Here is a 22,356-nt window from a genome sequence, read left to right on the forward strand (position 1 = left end):
CAGAAAAACCTTTATTTTTGTATTTCTACAGTTATTATCAAACTAGTGGGAGCTAAAACATTTATTTTCCCTTGAGTACCTAAAGATACTATGATGACCAAAGCACTTCATTGCCGAGCACTGGGGAAGACATGCAGGGGGTCTCTGGCCACAAGCAGCAGGAGCAGCTCCTCAGCCTTGGCTCAGGTCACCCCTGTTCCCACCGGGGCCAGCACCTCCTGGGGAGAGGTGAGCCTGGCCAGAAAGCTGCAGCCAATTAGATGTAATTAACACAGCTGGAAATACGTCCCAGGCAGCTATTAGTGAGACACTCAGGGGAAGGGAGGGGAAGATGAGTCCAGACTGTTCTTCACTTTCTTGAGCAGCTACTCAACAGAGAAATTTCAGCAGGAGACTCACCTCCCCTTCCTCTCTCATGTGCTAAGGAAAAATACCCCAGGGTGCAAGTCATCCACGCCATTTGCACTCACCCCTCACCTGTCTCTACCACTCCCTCTCCAGCCACCCCAGATCAGCCTCTGCCCTCTCTGCTGCCCCCCATGGTCCCACTAGGAGAAGGCTTCCTCCACCCCAAGCCTCACCAGACAAGAAAGGAGAAGGGTATGGCCAAGACAACAAACATTCTCTCTCTTAGGTACATCATTAGAGACATACCTTGAAGGGACCAGATGTAAAATAAAAGTGGCTTTTGACCCTGTCTGCTTCTGATTAACTGATGAATGGGGCCATAAGGCAAGGACCGAGGCAGGACTGTGGTGTTTCAGGCCAAGGGAAGGCTCCCAGCCAAGTTGCACAAACCTCAGAGAGTGCAGCACTTCCCAAACCTCCTCTTTTCCACTCCCCAGAACAAAAGAAAGCTGTGTGTTATTTACCCAAATGGCAGCTGCAGCTCGTTTGGAGGCAGACCAGTTTTTCAGATTTGTGCTTGCATTCATGGACATTTAGCCTTTGTATAAACAGGTAACGAGTTTGGGTCATCTGGGGATAAACCAGGACTGATTCTTTTCCTGCAGCAAAGCTCCCATTGCAATGAACTCGTGTGTGGTCTAAAAGCAGCCTGGACAGAGGAACTCCAAATGCAGTAACTCAGTTATCACTGTACTGTTCTGATACACAGAACTCCCCAAATGTTGCTTTTTTTGTTTGAAAGCACAAAGATGGCACAATCCCCTTCCTTGCACGCAGCAACCTGACCCTGCTCCTTTAGCCCCTGCTTCGCAGCCCTTTAAAAACAAGAAACCATCCAAGTAAATCCCCAGAAAACTACAGGTAGCCCTTTCCAGCTTCTCCTTCACTGTTGGGCACCCGAGCAGGACAATCTTGCTGCCAGTGACGGCTGGGTGAGCTTTCCCCCACCACTGAGCCAGTGCCCCCAGCACTGGGCTGGCCTGTTTGTGATTGAGCCCAGGTGAGGAGCAATCAGTGCACTACACTAATTGCTCCTGCACTAACCAGCTCTATGTGGTTTTGCCATAGTAATTGCTCTGCAGTCTACCAGATAATGACTTTTAGGTAATGCAAGCCATACACCTGCTGCTGGGCGCTCACTGGTCATTGCTCTGACACAGCCAGCCCAGTCTTCTGCCAGCTCCTGCTTTGCTCCACTCAGCTATAATTCACCTTTGCATGCACTTTTCTGCACTGTCCTGTCATGCAGAGACAAGAGTAAAGAGCAGATCACTTTGGTAAAATTATCCTTTTCCCCTTCGATCCCATTTTCCCTCGTTACATCCTTCCCCTGACCACAATGAGCAGCTGATCTTTTGCAGTACATGCCCCACAAAGGTGGGTAGACATTTATAGTGCCACTCAAGATAAGTTAAGGCTTTTAATCTTTCAGAACAATTTTCCTCATCAGCTGATAGCTATCTGTGTTCTGCCAGCTAAGACCCTCTGGTATCTAAATGTCTAAAAAGTATAAGCACACTTAAAACCTGTTCTGCTCTCATTAATTCTCTCTAGATAGCATTGGAATATGCAAATAATTACAGCCCCCTAAACCCATGCTCCAGAGAACTTTCCTCCAAAGTTACAGAGATGGTATAAAACCACAGAGCACAAGCAGCCCACAGGGGAAGCAAGTCTAAGGACCAAAAAAAAAAAAAAAAAAAACCTTCTCTAGGCAGTGCTGTGGCAGCACACTGGCTGCATGCTGATGCAGACAATGGGTCTTGGCAGTTAAATCTTTCATCCCATTTTTGGGCAGGCAGCCTCTCATGACCAGACAGTACCAGCCACAGCACAAAGCAAGTCCCTAGTACTGAGGCTATCTACATAAGAATAATTGCAAATGCAGAACAGACAGAAAATGGAGAGTTGACAGCATGAAAATGTCAATTCGGAATTCAGTGGGATAAAATTGTAAATCACTCATTTTTAAGGACATGACTAGTCTCACTAAGAACTACATTTAAAGTAAAATTATCTGGACAAGGGGAGAGAAAGGTCAGTAAATCCTTTTACTTGGAGCATGTACCCTAGGATATTTTGTCTCTTGTTCCATGCGAGTCTTTGTATCATGGGGGTCTTAATCTTCAGCACAATTAAGAATTATTGAATTTTCATTTTCACAGTTGCTTTGAACTCATCTTGCTGGGAGAAATGCAGTTGCTAGCCCCATTTCTCCACAGTATTAATTTTTCTGTTGGCTTCATGGAAGCTATCAATTTACTGGCTGTTTTTTCTCATGATTTAAAAACATCATCTCAGTAACGTTGTTATCTTCCAGACATATTTCACAGATATTGTGAAACCAGTTTATACTGATATCTTACTTCACATCTGGCTGACAGGACAATTGCAGGGAAATATTGCCAGAGATATAAGGCCATTATAAGATAAATAATGAGTTTTAAAGCTTAACAGGTTGTTTTCTTTATAAGGGATCAGAGCGATGTTCCTATGCATAAAATAGCCACTTGCCATACAAAGTCTGAGGTGGAAAGTACCCCTTAATGCATGCAATAAATCCTAGAGAGTGGCTGAACAGCAGCTTAATTCTGAGCTGAGGTTTTTCATGGCTTCCTGAATTATCTAGTTTGCCAGAAATGAGTGACTGCTTCTGGGAGTGTACCATAGCTAATAATGCATTCCAGAATCATTAGGGTTTATCATGTAAGTCTCCATTTGAGTGCTCTTAAAATGCATATTACTATCTTGATAAACTATGATGGCTCCTTAGGAGCCTTTAATACGAATTAGGGTGCACACCATACATAGCAGAAAGCCTTATGAAAAGTACTTATTCCTCACGCAGGGTAATCAGCTTTTAAATTATATCAAATACTAGAGCTGTAGTGTTTTCCCCCCAGCCTCAGGGATCAGACTGCTTGCAAAAAATATTTCTTACTAAATTTCATCTCCTCAGACGAAAGTCCAGTTTTGAATTGTGCAACCCGGAAGTGGGAAGTTGGAGACCAACGAATTACAGAGAGAGCACCCACTCCTTTCATTTGTACCAGTTAAAAATCCCTGGATACTGTTTTCATAAACAGCTTCCATAATCTAAAAAGTATGGTGCTTTTGATCAGAAACTTCCTATGTACATGTGGATCAAGTTTCTTCCGTATTATTCTTTCATTTTGTGTCTTTTTTGCAACATACTGCTGCTAGTAGTATACATACCCTGCCCAGCAAGCTCACTGGGGAAAATTTATTTTCTATAGGCACAATGGACTTTGATGTTTATTTACTGTGCCATAGCACTACTGCAAACATCACCCCCAACTGGAAAACCCTATCCTGATAAATTTTAAATGAACAAGATGACAGGGAGAAAAGTTGTCTTGACTTCAGCTAGAGTCAGGTCAAATCAGAGCATCTCACACCTTGCTTTTGCAAGGCAAAGCCAGGGGACCGGGAAATGAGATGGTTGCCAGGGGAACGGTGTAAACATTAGTTTAGCTATAATTACAGGTGGTTTGGCTTGGAATAATGACTGAGAAAAGCCCCAAGATCTGCCCCATGCTGGATAAAGCGTCCTTGTAATTGCTGTAAGTGGCATATGATCTTCACAGGCCAGTTATCACAAGTCAAGTGAGGATACCTTCATATGCATATTGTGACAAATAGAAAAACTGAATTAAAACTTCCATCATACAGGGAAAAGACCTGAGGATGGGCCCTGTTTTGCTTTTCTAATGGAAGGATCCCCCAGTGTGGTGTCCTTGCAGCTCACCTCCCACACTCCAGGGCTCCCATGTCAAACGGAGAAGGCAAACAGCCCTCCTGACTGGAGACAGGGTAATGCCACTTCGCAAACCTTCTCAGGTGCTTGCAAAATATGTTTGGGACCAAAATAGCCATTAACAGTGGACAGGAGAATATGGAGAGCAGCTATATGCACTTTGAGAGAAGAGCTCTAAGATGCTGCAGCACTTGTACACTGTACACAGTCAGCTAAATTAATTTAACAGGGTCTATAAACCAGGGAGAAAATTCTTTCTCTCTGGCAAATGCTACTTTCTGATCATCATTTACAATTTTTGCTAGTATTTGTAGTGTCACAACTTTGTACCAATTATGCATTTGAAGACAACCTGCTGGCAAAAAGCTGTTAGCTTTCTGTACCATATTTTTGCTCACTACAAGATTGCAACTGGCAGCAATGCACTATAGCAAAGAGGGTTTGTTTACATGTTAAAACTGCAGGTATTCATCCACAAAGGTATTTATTCATCAGTGATATATCTTTCTGCTGCTACTTCTGGTGTTGAACACATCCTATATACATGTATATATCTTCTTGACAGACTAAGACAGGTAGGATTTGGAGAGAAATGCTGTTTTTCAGAACACCCTCAAGCAAAACCTCAAGCAAACTCCCCACATCAGATCCAGTTTCAGTCATTTGTGTTTCTGAGCCCCATCTCCTTCATTATCACATTCTGCCTGAAAGCTTGTGGTTTTAGACTTTGGCAAGACCTGTTGAAAGCAACATAATTGAAAAGTGTTAAAGCGTTTTTCAATGGCTCTTTTGTCTCACATGATCTATGATGAAATTTCTGAAGGAGTGTTTTCCTTCCCTGTGGCTCTTCCCTCTATTTTTTTTCCTATAATGAACATACTTGCTTCAAGTACAAACTTTTACCTTTTCATACCCTTTGCATGGAAGAAGTTTGCTTTTACTATGGCAACCACGCAACAAAGGTAGGATTCCTTTCAAACTTCTCTTTCTCTCTCTCTCCTTTGAGCAAAGATTGAAATATATGTGGCAGCAAGGCTTGTAAAATCCAGTTTCTACAGATGTCATTCTGAACTGTTTCTTTATTTATGAGGAGCATCGGACAGAGTAGGCAGATGCAGTGTCAGATTAGCTCTGCTTGTCTCGCAGGTGCAGGGTAGACAGCTTTGGATGTGCTCCAGGCACCCGGGCACCAAACAGAACGGCTGTCAGAATAATGTTGCACTTTTATTGTATGAAAAGCAGTGTGAAGCACCGGGTTCCTCATTGCTTCTTGCACAGTGAGAAGCAGCACTATGAAATTTTATAGTACAATTGGGAGGTATAGAGAAAGTGATAATTTATGTGATAATGTCCAATGATAATGTATGGCGTACTTGGTCCCATAAACACTGAGACACTCTCAGAGTTTATCGCTTTCTGCACAATTTTAGTCTCTACACAATTACACACTAAGGCCTTCAGTTGCCAGGACATGTTGACTTTTCTTTTTTTTTGTTAAACTGAGCAAGCATTTGAGCGGTATTCTATTAACCCAGACCTAGGAGGTGATTTTGGCATAGGATGCTCTTGTTGCTGCCATATCCAATGCCTCCAGTCATTGGCTTCATGCCTGGGTTTGACGTGAAGCGGACAGCAGGGCTGTGCGAGACAGACAGTTGTAGACAAACAGATCAGGGTGCTATAAAATTAACACCTAAGTGTCAGGGAGAGCGTGAAAGCTAAAAATACTCGCTGTGCACCTACAGCCAAATTTGGAGCTTGCATTAGACAGGCTTTTTCTGTTCTTCCTTACCCCAGCTCCAGGCCATCTCCTCCCAGCAGTGGAACCAGCAGCACTCAGCGACTGCCCTGATGGCTTTGGGATGGTCACTGGTATCCCTTTTTCATGGTTCTCTCAAACGGAGGGAGCAGCTGGGCAGCACGGCTCCAAAACTATTGGCAAGTGCAAGCGAGAATGCTGATAGTCACTTTTCCAGCACTTTCCCACCTTGCTTTGTAGACCCCCCCCCGGTAGATCAGCAAGAGACTGAAAACACTCAAGTCCTACTTTCAAACAACTCCAAGAGGGTAGGAGCACTGGGAGTACTGGAGAGAGCAACAGAGGGAGAATTACACTGTAAAACATCTAAGAATCTAACCATTAATATATGCAATTTTACTAGAGAGGCTCACAACTGTGTGTAATGGGCTATGCTCTCCCAAGAACATTTTCTCTAAAGTGTTTACAAAGTGGATTTTGTAACTATGAAGGGGCAGAGACAGGTACATCCCAGCTGTATCATGCTGTGACTGTGCTCAACCACAGCAGAACAAAGCAAGGTACAAATTCAAGCTACAAACCTGCACAGACAACGGGCAGAAGCTAAGTTTCATACAGAGAAGAGATGTACTCAAAAAGCAATGTGGTTTAAAACAAAAAGCATTTTGTTTCCTTTCTCTGCAGCACTGCTGTGCCTTTCATTTAAAATTATTGAGAGGTGGAGTTAAATTTACAAGCAGTAAGGACATAGGAAAAGTTGATAATAGCCACAGGCTCAATCTATAGGGATTGATCCTGCCAGTGATTATGCTGTCTTCCATTAAACAGCTGACAGCAATGCTGGGTGTTCAATTTGCCCTTACAGTGACAGGACTTTTTACCTAAACTTCCTCTCTGCCCTCTCCACAGGACTGTCAGAAAATCTGTCCATATTGCTAAAGACTTAATTTTCTTGATTATTGTAGCAATCCAACACACTAATCAAGCAGATGCAAAAAATTTTCTTGAGCAGACAGTCATGGTGATCACAGTGTCCCAGGGGGGATTTTTGATGAGGCTATGAAACCAAAGAGGTTTTCCTCTCAGTTTCAAAGCTCCCAGAAATTATCTCAAGACACTAAAAAAATTCTCCTGACAGTCTCACTGGACCTGCTAGTCACAACAGTGCCCGGCAACCTGCATTGATTTTCCTGCACGAGGGAAATTGCATGGATTTATTTCCAGAAGAGCACACACAAATTCAGGTTTCTGCAATAGTCCCTGAAGAAATGCTCTTTTAGGTGGACAAAAAGTTGTCACTAGCTATTACACATAGCTCTCCTCCGTCTCTGACCCCTCCAGTCTGTCTGCTCATCCCTAGAAAGTCTGGTCTTGTCAATCCAACTGAAGTATTTCAACCTCTTTGACCCATTACCAATCAACTAAGAGGTTTCTCCTCAAACTAAAAATCAAAACTTCAGCAGTTATTAGTTGTCTTAAACAAAACACATCTCCTATAGCCTGTTAAAACTTCCCTGAGGTTTCAAAGCTGATGTTCATCAGAATTGTATTTAACCAGCTCCCAAGCAGCACGTCCTCCAGCAGCAGCTACACCCAGTGTCATCCCACTTGACCCACTGTGATGGGGCTGGCACAGGATCACAGCCCCCACCAGGACCAGAGCTCAGACCTCTACCTGAGTTTTAAGCCACACAATTGCTCCCTGGTACCTGAACTGCAGCATAAGGGAGGAAGGCAGGCTGAAGTCAGTGCATTTTAGCCAAGAACATGCATCTCCTGCTTTGGAAATCAGGCAGGACAGCACCTGGACGTTTGCTGCAGGCTCCTCTTTTGTAGCAATCAGTGCAGGGAAATCATGTAAATCAGACCACAGAGGGGCAAGAAATGAGTAAAATCCCATAAGGAATTGGAACCAAGTATCTGTCTGAGAAAACCATCTCCGAGATTAGCACTGGGTAGCTGCAGCCTCAACAATCTCAGCTGAAATATGACTGAAGGCTGGTGCACAAGGCAGTCAGCCAGGAAGGAGAAATGATTTCAGCTCAGGGTTATTTCTATTTTTAACGTTTCTGTGTTTATTTCTGCATTTCAACAAAATGCAGGGAAGAAAACTACCTGGGCACTGAATTGCAGAGGTATCAGGAGTAGTTTCAGACCTAGGTGAAGCCTCAGAGGAAGGAGGAGACATTTCTTAAGTGGGAAAAATCAGTGACAACCAGGTCAATTAAAGCCCTTTTTACCCTCCTGGTAAATGCCTCTCCTGGCAATTCTGGGACAAATCAGCAATAGTTTATGACCACCAGATGTTGATTAGGGAACTTATGCCCCATCTGATGACTTTTAGGTCAACTCTTAGAGATTCACATCAGAAAAAGAATTACTGGCCAAGTGCAACTTTTTTCCCCCCAATTCCTTCAGCAATCTTACCCTTCACCAAGGAATAGTTGACAAATAAAGCAGCTACCTTCTTATCCATGGGAGAGGGTTCATCCAGACACATTACTGCAGACAACTACATCATAGCAAGTAGTTAGCAATAATGAATAATTAATGAATAAATAATGTATTTGTGTCTCAATACCCCAAGGTCTTTGGACACCTTCACTGAAAATAATTAAAACAATAGATTACAAATAAGATGACAAGTCCCCAGGCAAGTGGATGTACATAAAACCACAGTAATGCAGAAACAAAGAGGACATGAATGCAATGCTGAAGCTAAAAAGTTCTTGCGCTTTGCTCTACAGACTGTGCTGCTTCTGGTTGCACACCATGCCCCAACCCTGGGATACGAAGAAGCCAAAACCAAAGGCAAACTACAGCCCTAGCAAGCAATATTCACAAGCCTTACTGTCATGAAAACATCTTAACACTAAAGAGTAGTAGCTAGGGAAGGAAAACACAGGTTTTCAGTCTACAGAGGTGCCCAAATCCATAAGCGCAACCAGCATGAGATGTAGGTAGCTCTTGGACATGTCTCCTGTGAGGGCCTTTTCCAGTCAATCCTCCAGCAATTCCAATTGGGGGGGGGGGGGAGGAAACGGGACACAGATGACAAAGAGCAATTCCTGATTATTTCCAGATTCATGTCTCTTACGTAGACCTGTCCATGTATTACAACTCCTAATAACTGAGCCAAACATCATCATTAAGAGAAAGCAGCCAAGAAGCAGGTTATACAGACAGAGCCTTCCCCAAGCACAGCCTTAACAGGGAATTAAAATGAGCAGCTTCCTCTCCCTGCTGTATACAAACACACAAACTGTTTTCAAAACCCTTTCATATCTACTTGAATAACACAAGTTATTAACTCCTTAGCAAAACACAATAGGCGAAAATCTTTTTTTTTTTTCTAAGGGACCTGGTGGAGTCACAAGGAAAGGTTTCCAGCTACCATTTGAGAAGCCACAGAAATTACATTTAAATAAAAAAATTCACCAGACTGAATGATTATGAGCAAAATGCAGAATGACTCTGGCGTTGTTAAGTCTCAGGGAGCAGAAGGAAAAAGTAGCTGTTTGCAGTCTGGAACACCTCTGTCCTTTCCATGCAGATACTCCAAGAGACCTGTTCTCAGATCTTAATTTCTTTCTTGATGGTGCAATATAAAGGTCCCTTGAGGCTAAAGCCTAATATTAAATACTTCCAGTTACTTATTAGCACTGCAAAGTCAATATTTCCCCACCACAGAGAAAAAGCATAGCTCTTACATATGCCCATATGTCCAACCTACAGCGTTACCAGTTACCACATTATGCTTTCAACTGTGCAGCACAGTTTGGCAATGTTGCAATTTTACTCCATCTTGAGCAAGAGCAGAAACCTCCCACTGACTTAAACTCAGTGATCCACCTGAAAACTAACCCCATAGCTCTAAAGACAACTCAGCTTGCCACCCGTGTGATGGTATTGGGTGAAGAATGTGGCAAAACCTGCACACCTAGGAGTAGAGGATGCGACAGTCTCCTTCAGCAGTGCCCACAGTTAGTTCAGCTTCAGTCAGTCAGGAAATTTCACTTTGATTTTCATTGCTTACCTCATTCCATTCCCTATTACGTTTGTAATTATCTCAGAGAAGCTCATCATTAGGTTTACTCCATCGTTTCTGAACTCATCCCCAGGGCTCAATGCAGCAACGGGGAAAGCATGAACATCCTCATGCATTAATGTCACACTTGTCAGTATCAGCGCTGCCTCACCTCCTGAAACAATGATGCTTTTGTAGAGGGGAGAAAGCTGTAAGCCTTGGAATAAACAAATTAAAACCTTTGCAGACAAATCAGGACCCAGTTTCACATAGTCCCACAAAAGCAGCAAAGCGCTTTTAGAGACACTATAGAATTGTTGGGAATTGTATGTCACAGCTTTCCATCAGCCTGTTCCTGGATTTGGACCTCCCCGGTCCCTCAGCTGAGGAAGACTCAGCACACACGTATCAGTCCTTCCTCTCAGCAACACCGAGAATAACGGGTGTGCAGGTTGCAGAGCCAACCTTTAGCAAAGAACAGTAACTTCTGGAGATCTGACTCCCTCCTTCTAGTAAACTTCAGGATAATGGAAGCAGTTATGGTTTGGGGCACTGTTGATTCCCCAAATGAACTTATAAAATACTCACTGAGCATTTTATACATAGGTACAAATGACCTATGAAACCAACTCCAGTACCAGAAAACATGACAGAAAACTGGCTCCCATGCTTTTATTCCCTCTCTCCAACTATTCAGGACTGCTTATGAGCACCCTAGTTACCTGGGACCTCATCCAAAACACATAGAAGTCAATAGAAATTCTCCCCCTTAAGCTAAAGCAAATGTTCAAGTTTGTATTAGACTATCATTACCACTGTTTCTTAGCCTTCTGTACTCCAAAATGTCCCGTTCTAGTGTTTTGTAGAGTTTGCTTCCTAGTTTAGCTCTAGCTGAGGGTCTGGGGTGTCCAGACCATTTTTTGCTTTGCTCTCTTTTGTCAGACACCTGGCAGCAGGCACAGCAGCGATGCACTGTTTGGGGGGCTCTGAAGACTTGCTTTGGCCATTGTGTGAGAGAGGTGATGAGCCAACAGCTGAGGCAAGATCGCCCCTTTTCCACACTTTCAGCTGCTGAGGTCCCTTTGGTGGCAAGTCAGGGTCAGCCAAGGCTAATCCCCAAGCACTGGTGCTAGTGGAAACCTTGGCGGAGGTTCAGCAGGGACAGGGACCACCCCTGACCCCCTGAGGCCACCGGCTGCCTGCTGGAACAGTATCAAACCATCCACATCAAGCAGACACCACCAGCATCCCAGCATCTTCTTGGCATAAGGTCAAGTTTGTGGCCAGCCCCAGCTCACGGCTCGTTGGATGGAGGATGCCGAGTCCTGGCCACAGGTCACTACCAGTGAGGTGAGGATTTAAGTACGAAGCATAGTTCTGGAAAGGTTGCCATGTCCTTACACTTGCCAAAATGTAAGCTTGGGGCGCAATAAAGCACATGCTGTTGAGTTTAGAGGTTCTCCTTCATACTTGAACGTTACAACTATTTTTAAATTACTGTTTTGTATCCATTTGCCAGGAGAACTGTGATCAGTATGTGTTACAGCTCTGAAAGTGCGTAAATAATTACTACTTCAGAGTTGTTCAACAAGGCTGCCTCCAGTGAGTTTTTTGAGGAGTTTTTTTCTGTTTGTTTTTGTGTTGCTGTGTTTTGTTTTTTTAAACGGTAGATTAAAGGGTTATTTCTGTAGGAAAGAGACATCTTAGTAATACTGGAAATGAAATGTCCTAAATCAGAGTCTAGGAATGTATTATTTCACGCGCTAGCTACTGAGTGATGAATTAATAACAGTATCTCAAATACATCTTCCATCAATATGCTTATTCAGATTCCATCAGCATTTAATTAACATAAATTATATGACATGAGGAGGATTCAGGCATTCAAAAAGAACATTTCTCTTGTAAGCTACTGAAATTCTTGCGGTTTCTGCAAGGCAGCAATGTTTCTTCACACACACACACCTCCCTGCCCCCCCGCCCCCCCCAAGAAATTAATCACAAATCAAATATTTTCACACCAAATTTAGAGCTGAGTCTTTACTGATTTTCTGAGGCTAAGATATTGTATCTTTGGCTTTGATTCAGGTCTTCTAAGTTTTATGCCAAGCAATAGCAGTTATACAAAGGAAATAATGGCAATATCCAGCTGCAGAGAGACCTTCAGCAGTCCCTATAAACCTACAGTGAGGTAAAGCATCAGTAAACCATACAAGCAATTTCTCATTTAAGCATCTTAAGTAAAAAGAAAATAGAAAATAGTTATGACTGTCCTAAAAAGTCTGGATTTGTTTGGTTTTTTTTTTTTGTTTGTTTTTTTTAAATCTCATAACAACACAAAAGATCTTATTGCTCTGCCTTCAAAAGGGTGCAAAGAAAAGCAGACTGAATCCAGGAATGGGAAAGTTTAGGTACACAGTAGAAATGTCAGCCAAATGACCAGAATGATGAGGAGGGAAAGAACAGCTGTAGTCCCCCATCGGGCTGAACAGCATCCAAATGCTCATTTGCAAAAAGAAGGGAATCAAGTACAAAGGACAAGAGGGAAAGACAAGGACATGCAGGCTCCTAACACCAGAAACAGGGATATTGTTTTTTCTGTGTGCCTTTCTGAAGCTAAGAGGGGGAGATACCTGCTTTAACCTACAACAAAGAACTAAAATCTGGCTTAGTTGAACCAAAAAAAAAGTTACTTGTATTAAATTATCACATTAAAAGCACATTTGGCTATATTTTTTTTGTGGCTCATGCTTTTTATTTAAATGTACTCTATTGTCTTTAAGTTTTGTCCAGTGAAAAAGTTGATTCTGAAGTAACCTGACAAACCAAAATATTTTATCCCTATAGATGTGGTCGTTCTTTCACTGGAACAGAGGATTGCTGAGAAGCATCCAGCTCCCCCAGCCTATTACACCAGGGAGGGAGTGCAGGTAGCACAGTGCACCAAGCACAGATGCTGCTGTGTGGGCTAGGATTGCAGAGCTGCATGTGCATCTGGATGTAGCTTCTTCCAGAGACTATCAACAACTACATAAGCTTTCTGATATGTAGTAAAGAGCAGATCCCAACCCAAAAAGTCTTTGGGGTGTTTGTAACAGGAAGCTGATTGTCCTTTGCATCATATGAAGGAGAAAGCACGGCAGTATAAATAAATGGAGGAAATGTATACTGCAAGTGGCGGGGAAAAGATGAGTCCTGCATTCAATTACACTGTTCTAGTCCATATAATCTGCTCCAAATTAGTTAATATAAAGCTCGCTATCCAATAGCCCTCCTTGCTATTGTTACGAGTTGCCATATAGTAATAACACTAAGCACTATGCAATCCTGCAGCAAGCAGCTGTTTGTTCTCTGAAGAGTTCACAAGAGAACAAATAAGTAAAGGAAAAATAATAATAGCACAAAATGTCCAAGGTTAGGGAGCAAGCCAGTAACTGAGGCAGGAATAGAGCCCATGTCCTTCTTGTCCTTGTGGCATGCAGTAGACTCAACAACATGCTTTTGGTCAGTTAGCTTCTTTTGATGTAACATGCTGTGCTAAGACTCCAGTAATAATAACCATCGTTTCCATAGATATCATACAGGTCTATAAAGGCTGACAAATAAACCAACAAGCATGGAATAGTGCCTTGAACAGGGAAGTTCTTTCCTAAACTGGCAGATAACAGGTGTCACCATAAAAAGATACACCACTAAAGCACGATTGTGGGAACCTGTTTTGAAAGAGTGCCATATTCATGCCTGCAGTCAAAGCAGCCGTGAATATTTGTGAAGCCCATCTCAAAATGTGGTCAGAAAACAAGTCTCATTTGGGTTTTTCCCATTAAAGGAAATCACTTGCCAACATGTTGGAGTCTCAGAGCTTGGAAAGGGGAACTGTGGAACCATCATTTTTGTATCTCCATTAACTTCCATCCCATCCTTTTTCATATCCAGAATTGAATGGCTCAAGAACAGTTCTTCAAAAGTAGTAATAGTTGGCCCTTAATCATCCCCCCCACCTCAAGATACTATTAAAAATGGGAAGATGAAACCATCCATCCCTCCTTCATCCACAGTGCATCAGATCCCAGCTGTATGTTTATGTGACCTACACATCTTTGGGTACACGTTCATACCACAGAATACCACCAGAAGCAGCTCCCAGGAGCAGAGGTAACAGCACAGACAGGAGATTTGGTATCACTGAGGCTCTGGCATTTTTACAGAAGTGTCTGAGATCTTCAAAAGGGAAACAAACTGTCCAAATCTGATTACAACACAGTGTGAATTGGACTTCTAACATATTGGGTCATTTTTAAAAACATCCAGGCCAGAATTAGTAATAAAAACATTTGGGTTTTTTATCCCCCCTTTTGCTTTTGCATTTTTCATTACAGAAGTATGAAGCAATATTGTACTATGACAAGCAGTCAGAGCTAAACTGAAATGCCACTTCTGCTATAATCCCTCTTTCAGTTGTTCATTTCCCTTTCCCATGACATTCTCAAGAGGCTTATTAATAACTACTGAGGAGACAAATGTTTCCAATCTCTAACTTTGTAACAGGTATGTTTTCCCTAGAACCTATTACTGGAATTTCTTCCCCAGACATCCCCCTTCCATGCCCTACTCCTCAAGAGCAGTGGTATTTCCAGAAATTAAGTTAGCTCCACTAACTGTGTTATATACTCCGTTCTTGACAAACCACCCTTCATTGCCTTAATGTTCTCATTATGTTTGATACATTGCATCACTGTTCATTTATTGTAGCATTTTAACTTAGGTTCAGATTATATATCACTGGTGGAGCTCTCTGGGATAAAGGGCAATGAATACTTTAATTGCCTGATAAATTATTAAGGACACTCCTTTAATTGGCTAATGTGGTGTTTACATATTTGAAGCAAATACTTATGGAATCTGTATGGGTGCAGATTTTTGCTAAACACACAGCTATCAGCAGCTATCTCCCCTTGAGAATAATAGCTTTATCAGGCTATCAAAATAAACACCACACAGGATGGATTGTACCAGATGCCAGGTGAGATCCGCAGCTGGAACGAAGAGACAAGCCTCCATCAAAATCAGAGGAGGTACATTGACTTACATTGGCTGAGGGACTGGTCTTCTGCATCCAATGGGTTTCACTCAAAGCAAGGCAAAATAGCAAGAGACCTGCATTTTACACTGCTTTAGCTAACCTAGTTCATTTGAACTGAAATGGGTCACAGTGTACCCACACAAGGAGTTCAGTGGCAAACCTGACTTCAGAAGGAGCACAGGGAAAATGCAGCTGAGGAAAACAAGTGCATATTGCATTAAACAGAGCCTGGCATGACAGAAACCTGGTCTTCTGGCTGCTCTTGCATTGCAGATCAAAAATAAAATATTCCCTGGAAGGGTACAGGCTATACAGCCACGCATTACCCATCAGGAAAAGAAGGGGCCATAGCACTGAGGGAGAAGCACACTGCTGCCTGAAACCTTGCTGCTCCCATCTTTCTCTTCTGTATGTTTACCTCTGTACTTTGAAACTGGGATTTCTTGAAGTTTTGCAACATCCCTTCTTTCCTGAACTGTGTGAATGTGAAAATATTTGTCACATCCTTTCCAACCATATGCTATGCTTCTTGCTTATTAAAATAAAAAAAGAGAGCAGATTGTCTAGGATGAAGCTTTGTGTTGCTTAGAAGTTTTCAATACATAGGCTTTTCAGGATAAGTTAGCATTTCAAAGGTGTTTGTTATCAGCTTTTGGTAACACGGTGCACCTGAGCTCAGACCCTGCATTCAAAATACCACTGAAATGAATTTTGTTTGACCTTACTCCAACTTGACCCTTGCATGTCAAGCTCTTCACAGATTCAAGGTAATGAGGTGCTAAACCTACAGAGGACAAAGTCACTCTCATTTCTGTAACTGCACTGTGGTTCCATTATACAGCTGGTTTTGGAGCAGTCTCACTATGATTCAGGGCAATCCATCCTGGGACCACCAGGGCTAAGTGACAAGCAGTGGGCAGGAGAATGCAGAGAGCTCTTGGGGGAGGTGAAGACAGGGGAAGCAAGACCATATTAATGTCCATTTTAGTGATTTGGGCACAGATATCTACTCCTTTCATTAAAGGGGCTTGGCACCTACCAAGAGCCACAGCAAAAGGCAGGTGTGGTTGCACCCAAACAAGATTAGCTGGAAGATGGGCAGCACCTTCACCAAGCAGATGTAGTGGGGGAGCCTCTCCCAAAGCCCTCTGGTATATCCTGTGACTACTTTCTCTCCCCTAAAATGTTTTTCACCAGAATTGCACAGCCTAGGACCACCTGGATTTCTCTTTATTTAAGGCTCCACTCTCATTCCTCCATGGCCAAACAACAAAGTGATTTGGGAAGAAAATATATATATATACACACACACAAATATATATTTACATGCACATCATATGTATCTATACACATTACTTTTCCTAAGAACAGGTGGCACTTTAGTGTCATCTTTACCTGTCAAGAGGCCACCGTGTGTTGTTGGGGTAGGAATTCAGCCCCGTGTCATGCCAGGTGATCCTGTTGCACAGCATTAGCTGGGTTTGGCCCCCCTTTCCAGCAGCACTTTGGTGAAAACACGGTTACACTTTACAGATAAAAGAGCTCTCTGCCCTTTCAAGGGCTACTGAAGAAAATGCAGTCACAAACCTACTGCTTACTGTCAGTGAATCTCAATAACAAAGTCAAATTAGGTGAAATCACATTTGATGCCTCCTTACAAAAGCTGAGGTTGAACCAGTGCATCCAGCAAAACATCTAACTCAATGCTCAGATCTTAAGAAAATCAATCCCTGAGAACATGCACCCAAATGAAAACAAGCGTAGATGGAGAAATTCCTCAGGTTAACGCTTCCAAACAGATCAATGCACAAGCTCCTGTGGATTGATTTCCTGGAGCTCCAATTCCACATTAGCTCCTCAGGACAATCCTAATCCACCATAGATCTATGAAACCAGGGAGTGGAGCTATTGCAGTTTCTTGCCCCTCCTCTCTAATTCTTCTCCTTTCTATTCCCCCCAGATTCTGGCTGCTTGCCCACCCTCTCCAGGCAAGCCCAGGACAGCCTTCTCTGCTCCATCTTTGTCCTCCACCACAGAGCAGTTCCCCCAGTCATTCAAGAGGTTTCGACCCCAGCTAACCTCTTTCCTGCTGCAAGTTGCAGGACTTTCAGCAGAGAACGAAAGCTAGTAGTATCAAGAATCTGGGCAGGAGCAAGGGCCAAAACAGCTGCCAGGGGAAGTCAGTGAATTACAGACATGCAGAGGAAAAAAAAAAAAAAAAAAAAAAAACACACAACACCCTTCCCCACCCAGCTGTGAAGCAGGCACAGCCTATCCACTCATTTTAAGCATTACTGCTGTATCATACCACGAAAATGGTGGTGGAAAGAATTCAACCCAATTGTGCCCTCGTTTTTATGGGATCCATCCCTCCTCCTTAAACTGATAACCTTTTAAATCAAATCCCAAGAGGGCCCCTTTGCCAGTCAAAACATCATTGTCTTGCTCAACCAGCTATAACTGCAGGGCAGCTAAACTCTGTTTCATTGATTGTGCTGTTAATGGGTGCAAAGACACTGGGTGTACAGCTCAATAACCATTACCATTACCTCAAGGTAAAGTTTACCTCCAATACTGATGCTATCAGGGGAGAGTACAGTCCAGGGAACACAACAATGAAGATAAATAAAAATCACCACCACCATCCCCAAAACATACATTTAAAGTTGTTTTAAGTGTCTTCAGGGTCTTTAGCTTCACACACTGTTGTCGGTAAAGACCCGGTGGGCTGTTGCACAGGGTGTGTGTGGGGAGGCTAGCTGGGGTGGGATTCCTGCCTGCAGAGCCTCATGGAGGAGAGACAGATCATACCATCGCCCTCCTCCCATGTGGGGATGAGGGAAACAGCCCGTTCCAAGGGCCACAGAAAACTGTGTGGCTGGTAGCATATGGCAAGGGGGCCCAGGCACCAGCCATTGATAGCCTACTGCTGAATTTGGCCTTTCTCCCAACAACTCGTTGCAGATTTAATGGGTGCCATTTCCCACTTCAGCTGGCAAAAGCTCTGCATTTTATTATGCTTTTGGATGCCCACATGAAACTCTCAAAGCTTTTGACCTGCTCATGTTTTATGCCTTCTAGGTTGACTGTTCTCACTTTGACATTAGCTTTACCACCATCTTCTCCAAGTCAGTACTTTACCATACAAAATATAGCAAAAGCAAAGTTCATATACCTCTGATTGCCCTGTTCATCTGTAAAGATGATTCTATACAATAAAGTGCAGTAACAGCCTGTAAGGCACTGCACCAATTCATTGGCTTTAAATCCCCAATGCTGTGATCAAATTGTCTCTTGGGGTTATTTCCACAACAAAATTAGTATCTTCTCCAAATGACAAGGAGGGCAGGACAAATTGCCAAGCAGAAAGACAGCCATGCTGTCAGTCAAACAGCCACTGCTGACCTGTGACAGTGCTTGTTGGGCTCTGCTGCCCTCACTCAAGTCTACAAGCACAGCAGCAGCCCCCCAGCTCCGGCTGTGCGTGGGGCTCATGGGGAGCACAACCGACAAGCAGGGAGCAAAGCTTCCTCCCTCCTCAGGAAAGGCCTTACAACAACACCCCTCGTACTTGCATGCATGCAGTTAGTGCTATAGGAGTGGGACTACTCTGGTACACGGTGCAAAATATATGCACAGGGCTTTAGAGGACCTGAGTCATAAGGTCTTGCTGGGAACATGAGGCTCCCCAGGACACAGGTTCACACTGAAATATATAAGATGAAGAAGACAGTGGAGGAAGGGGCTTGTCTTGCTGGAGAAACATTTGAAATGGAAATCCACCTTCAATGAAAAAGACCTCATTGCATTTTTCATACCCCACCACAGCTCCATTGGCAGCTTTCTCACCTGGCTACAGCCCCAGTGGTGTGTCACACAGCTGTAAAGTGACATAAAAGACAAAAAAGGGGTAACACATAAAACCTGTATCATAAATACTCCCAAGTGATATAGGCTGACAATAATGCAGGCTAAACATAATACAGAGTTTAATTTGTAGTGTTCTACAAACTATTACAAACAAGCAGGGGGAAATAGCTTCCTATTTTCTTCCCTCTACCTCAAGGCATTTCTTATCTGCCTTTGCCAGGGTGACCATCTATCACATCTCTTCACATGTGCTGGAAAAAAAACAGGCATGTTGCATCTGATTATGCTGCTTTATCTCCACCAGTGTTTTAAGAGCTGTTCCCATTTTGGTTATGCTAATCTGATAACATTTTTCTGAGCAAGTTGCCACAGCAGAGGGACTAAGAGCTACCTAGCAGAGGCCAAATACAGCATAATCAAATATGCTGCTTCTGTATTTCAGACACTGATTTTAAAGTCTGCGAGTGCACCATGTCTCTGATGTTAGAGGCAAAGCAAAATTCAAATTTCCAGAAAAGTTTAGAAGAGATAATATGTATACAGCAGGGCAGATGGTAAGTGTCCCAAGTTGGGTAAAATGGGTATCGGAGCAGGGAGGAGGGCACGTCAAAACCTCTCCTAGCAGGACCAAAGCTGCCTCCAAACCTGACCACATCTTTCTGAAGGCTGGAGCAATTTAAATGGCTTTTAGCCCCATATGAACTCCACATCCCCATAGCTGTGGGTCGCAGCAACCCTGCTTCCTCCCGAGCCCTGCAGCTCCAGCACGAGGGCTGCAGCCCAGCTCCTGCTCTCAGCCCACTCCTGCGCTGGCAGCCTCCAGCCAAAGCAGGAACATGGGCACCAAGAAAATGACTCATTTCCACAACTACCTCACCTTCCATTTAGCATTAAGTTTACCCACAGAGGGCTGGAGGGGGTGGACGGACACCCTCTCACCAGGGGACCAAGAGAATAGTGGTGGGCACAGCCTGCAGAGCCAGGAACGCTCTCGCACATAGCTAAATGGCTCCAGACGCCGCAGTCGGGTAATTTGGAGTGTCGTGTTTCAGCAATAAAAGTGAGAACATTCTGGGAAACAACCTTTGATATCCATATTTAAACTGCAAGCATCAGAGCACTCAGGCTCTACTTCTTCGGCATCAAAGCTGTTATGTCAAGAGCAGCAATGCAGTTGTGTGCTGAAACATCACACCTCTGTACCCCAAAACCCACTGCAAACACTTCCTGTGGCCATCCCGGCTGCGTGCTCTCCCGCCTCAAGGCCCAGGCTGGGCACTGGCAGAAGCAGCACCCATTTCAGGAGATCTGCATTTCTGCTTGCTGCATGTGATATCTCTTGTAGAGATGGACAAATAATAGAGTTTCCAGTCTGATAGACAAAGCAGGTCAGAGGAAAAAATTAGTTGCAGTTGATATGAAAAAGGACATTTTTCATTTAAATAATAAAACCCATATTTCATTTCAAGCTTACTTTCAATAGTTTAAAATCTAGCTTTTTTTTTTTTTAATAAAAGGACATTTTAAAACTAAAAAACTATTTCAAAACAGAGTCCAAGAGTTTGATTTTGAAAGACAATACTTTCAAACAGTATTTTGTGAGCTTTGAGACAAAATGACAGTTTCAGAAGTCCTCCTCCTAGATGCAGCCAAAACTATCACTGAGTTAGGCCATTTTTGTGAAAAGTTTGAGTACTTTGAAGTAGAAAAATACCACCGAGCTCGTTCAGCCCCACTGCTGGAAACATCAAATGGAGTTGTAGTTTCACAAGACCTGCACATCCACCTGATGTGAGGCAGCTCTCATAAGGTAGAAAATCCATTTGTTCGTGGACCAAGTGGATAGTTTTGCACTAAATAACCCTTGGTTGGTCAATTTACCTTTAACTGCAACTATTTTTCTGTCATTTGGATGTATATCCTAAGAGAAAGATGCCTCCCCCCATGATCCTAGTTATATCTGACAAGAAAAAACAGGAACAGGGGGATATCAGCTTATTCAGAATTCAGCCCTTTCTGCAGAGCAGCAGGACCTGCCAGCCTGCAGCTCTAGTCCCGTCACACACCAGTGCCCATGCAAATACTTCGATTGTGTGAGCCATGGAGGCAATTACGCTAAACCACGTAGTTAAGACCAGAGTTTGGGCATCCCCAAGGATGCTGCTTTTTCTGCTACTTTCAAATTAGTGAACTACAGCAACAGAGGCTTGTATCACTCACAATGATGTCTCTAGGAATAATTTCAGCAACGAGTTGACTCAGCAGCATCACTATCCTCCCCATGGCATGGCAGTGGCGTGCTGGCGAAAACACAGGTTGCACTGCTCAATGCTTTAAGGGGGCTTGGAGGGAGCTGGAGTACCCTGGCAGAGAGGCTGCCAGAACAGGCATTCAGTTTGGCATACCAAATATGTGCAAGGAAGGAGGATTGCTGGACTGGCAGAGAAAAGCATTTCAGAAATGTTAGTGACAACTTCTGCAGACTGTTGGCCATTCTTCCCCTCCCTGCACTTCTTCACAAAAAAACAAAAAACAAAAAACAAAAAACCCAAAAAAAACCCCACATATAGAAGGGTCAACAGCAGAAGTGTGTCATCTACTCTGTCTGCAGGGATTAGAAAACTGGTATAAATTATCCTTTTCATTAATTACTTGATCCTACCTAATCCCCAGCAGATGCTGTTGACCTCGATAGACTGAATGTAGGTTTCTTAGCCTACACAACCTCTTTATGGTCTTTCTTAGCTTTCATTGCAGAGCTACTTTCCAGCTCTGTTACATCCTGGCTCAGTTCCACTGTGTCTCAGCAGATCCACAGCATCTCTGCTGTGAGTCCTGCCAGCTGCATGGAGCAAACCCAAGCCCTCCTGTGCTGCTTGGTGAACTGGGTGTTCCTGTCATGCTGCCCAAAAATGTTGTAAATGCTCCAGAAAGGACAAAGAAGTGTTCGAGATCTCCCACTGGAAATCTAGGGAGATTTACATCCTCCTGCGTGTAAAATTTCAGAGAGCTCAGGGCTGTTGGACATCCCAAGCCAAACTATTACCAACAGAAAAGTATAAAACTGCAGTATAAAGAAGGCAGCACTGTGGATGCTCCCAAGCAAGTTCTAAGGGATATCAAAACTATGATATGTATAAATTGATTTTTCAGACTAAGCTCAATGGTTACTTATCTCCAATAGCAAAATTAACATTCAATTAGATTTGCTAAATAATTCATGGCAATGCATTTGATGTGGTAGCAAGTTCCAGCAGTGAATCCTGTGTTTCACATTATTGTGCTGACAGTAACTAGGATTATTTCTTAAACAAAGGCATCTCCCATTGTTTCCACCATCCACATCCAGATTCTTCTAGGGCTTGAAGCCTCACCATCTCCTACTGCCTAAGGCTACATTCGAAGGGATAAAAGGAATTATTGCTATTGAA

At 43.2% G+C, this 22,356-nt stretch overlaps 1 protein-coding gene across 4 annotated transcripts in view; it reads left to right on the forward strand.

The window, feature by feature from the left end:
• The window catches only part of LOC104363958 (calcium-activated potassium channel subunit beta-2), a 154,192-nt gene that overhangs the window by 64,547 nt on the left and 67,289 nt on the right, over positions 1 to 22,356 (forward strand). Inside the window, exon 1 of one of the 4 annotated variants that reach the window (XM_033006436.2) lies at positions 5,072 to 5,148. The exons of the other annotated variants lie outside the window; for them this stretch is intronic. Within the exon in view, the coding sequence (XP_032862327.1) occupies positions 5,129 to 5,148 (20 nt within the window). The 5' untranslated portion in view covers positions 5,072 to 5,128. Of the gene's footprint in view, positions 1 to 5,071; positions 5,149 to 22,356 lie in introns of those variants that run through there. 4 annotated transcript variants of the gene reach the window in all.

Source organism: Tyto alba, unplaced genomic scaffold, assembly GCF_018691265.1.
Source record: "Tyto alba isolate M040663 unplaced genomic scaffold, T.alba_DEE_v4.0 Super-Scaffold_10, whole genome shotgun sequence".
Lineage (NCBI taxonomy): Eukaryota > Metazoa > Chordata > Aves > Strigiformes > Tytonidae > Tyto > Tyto alba.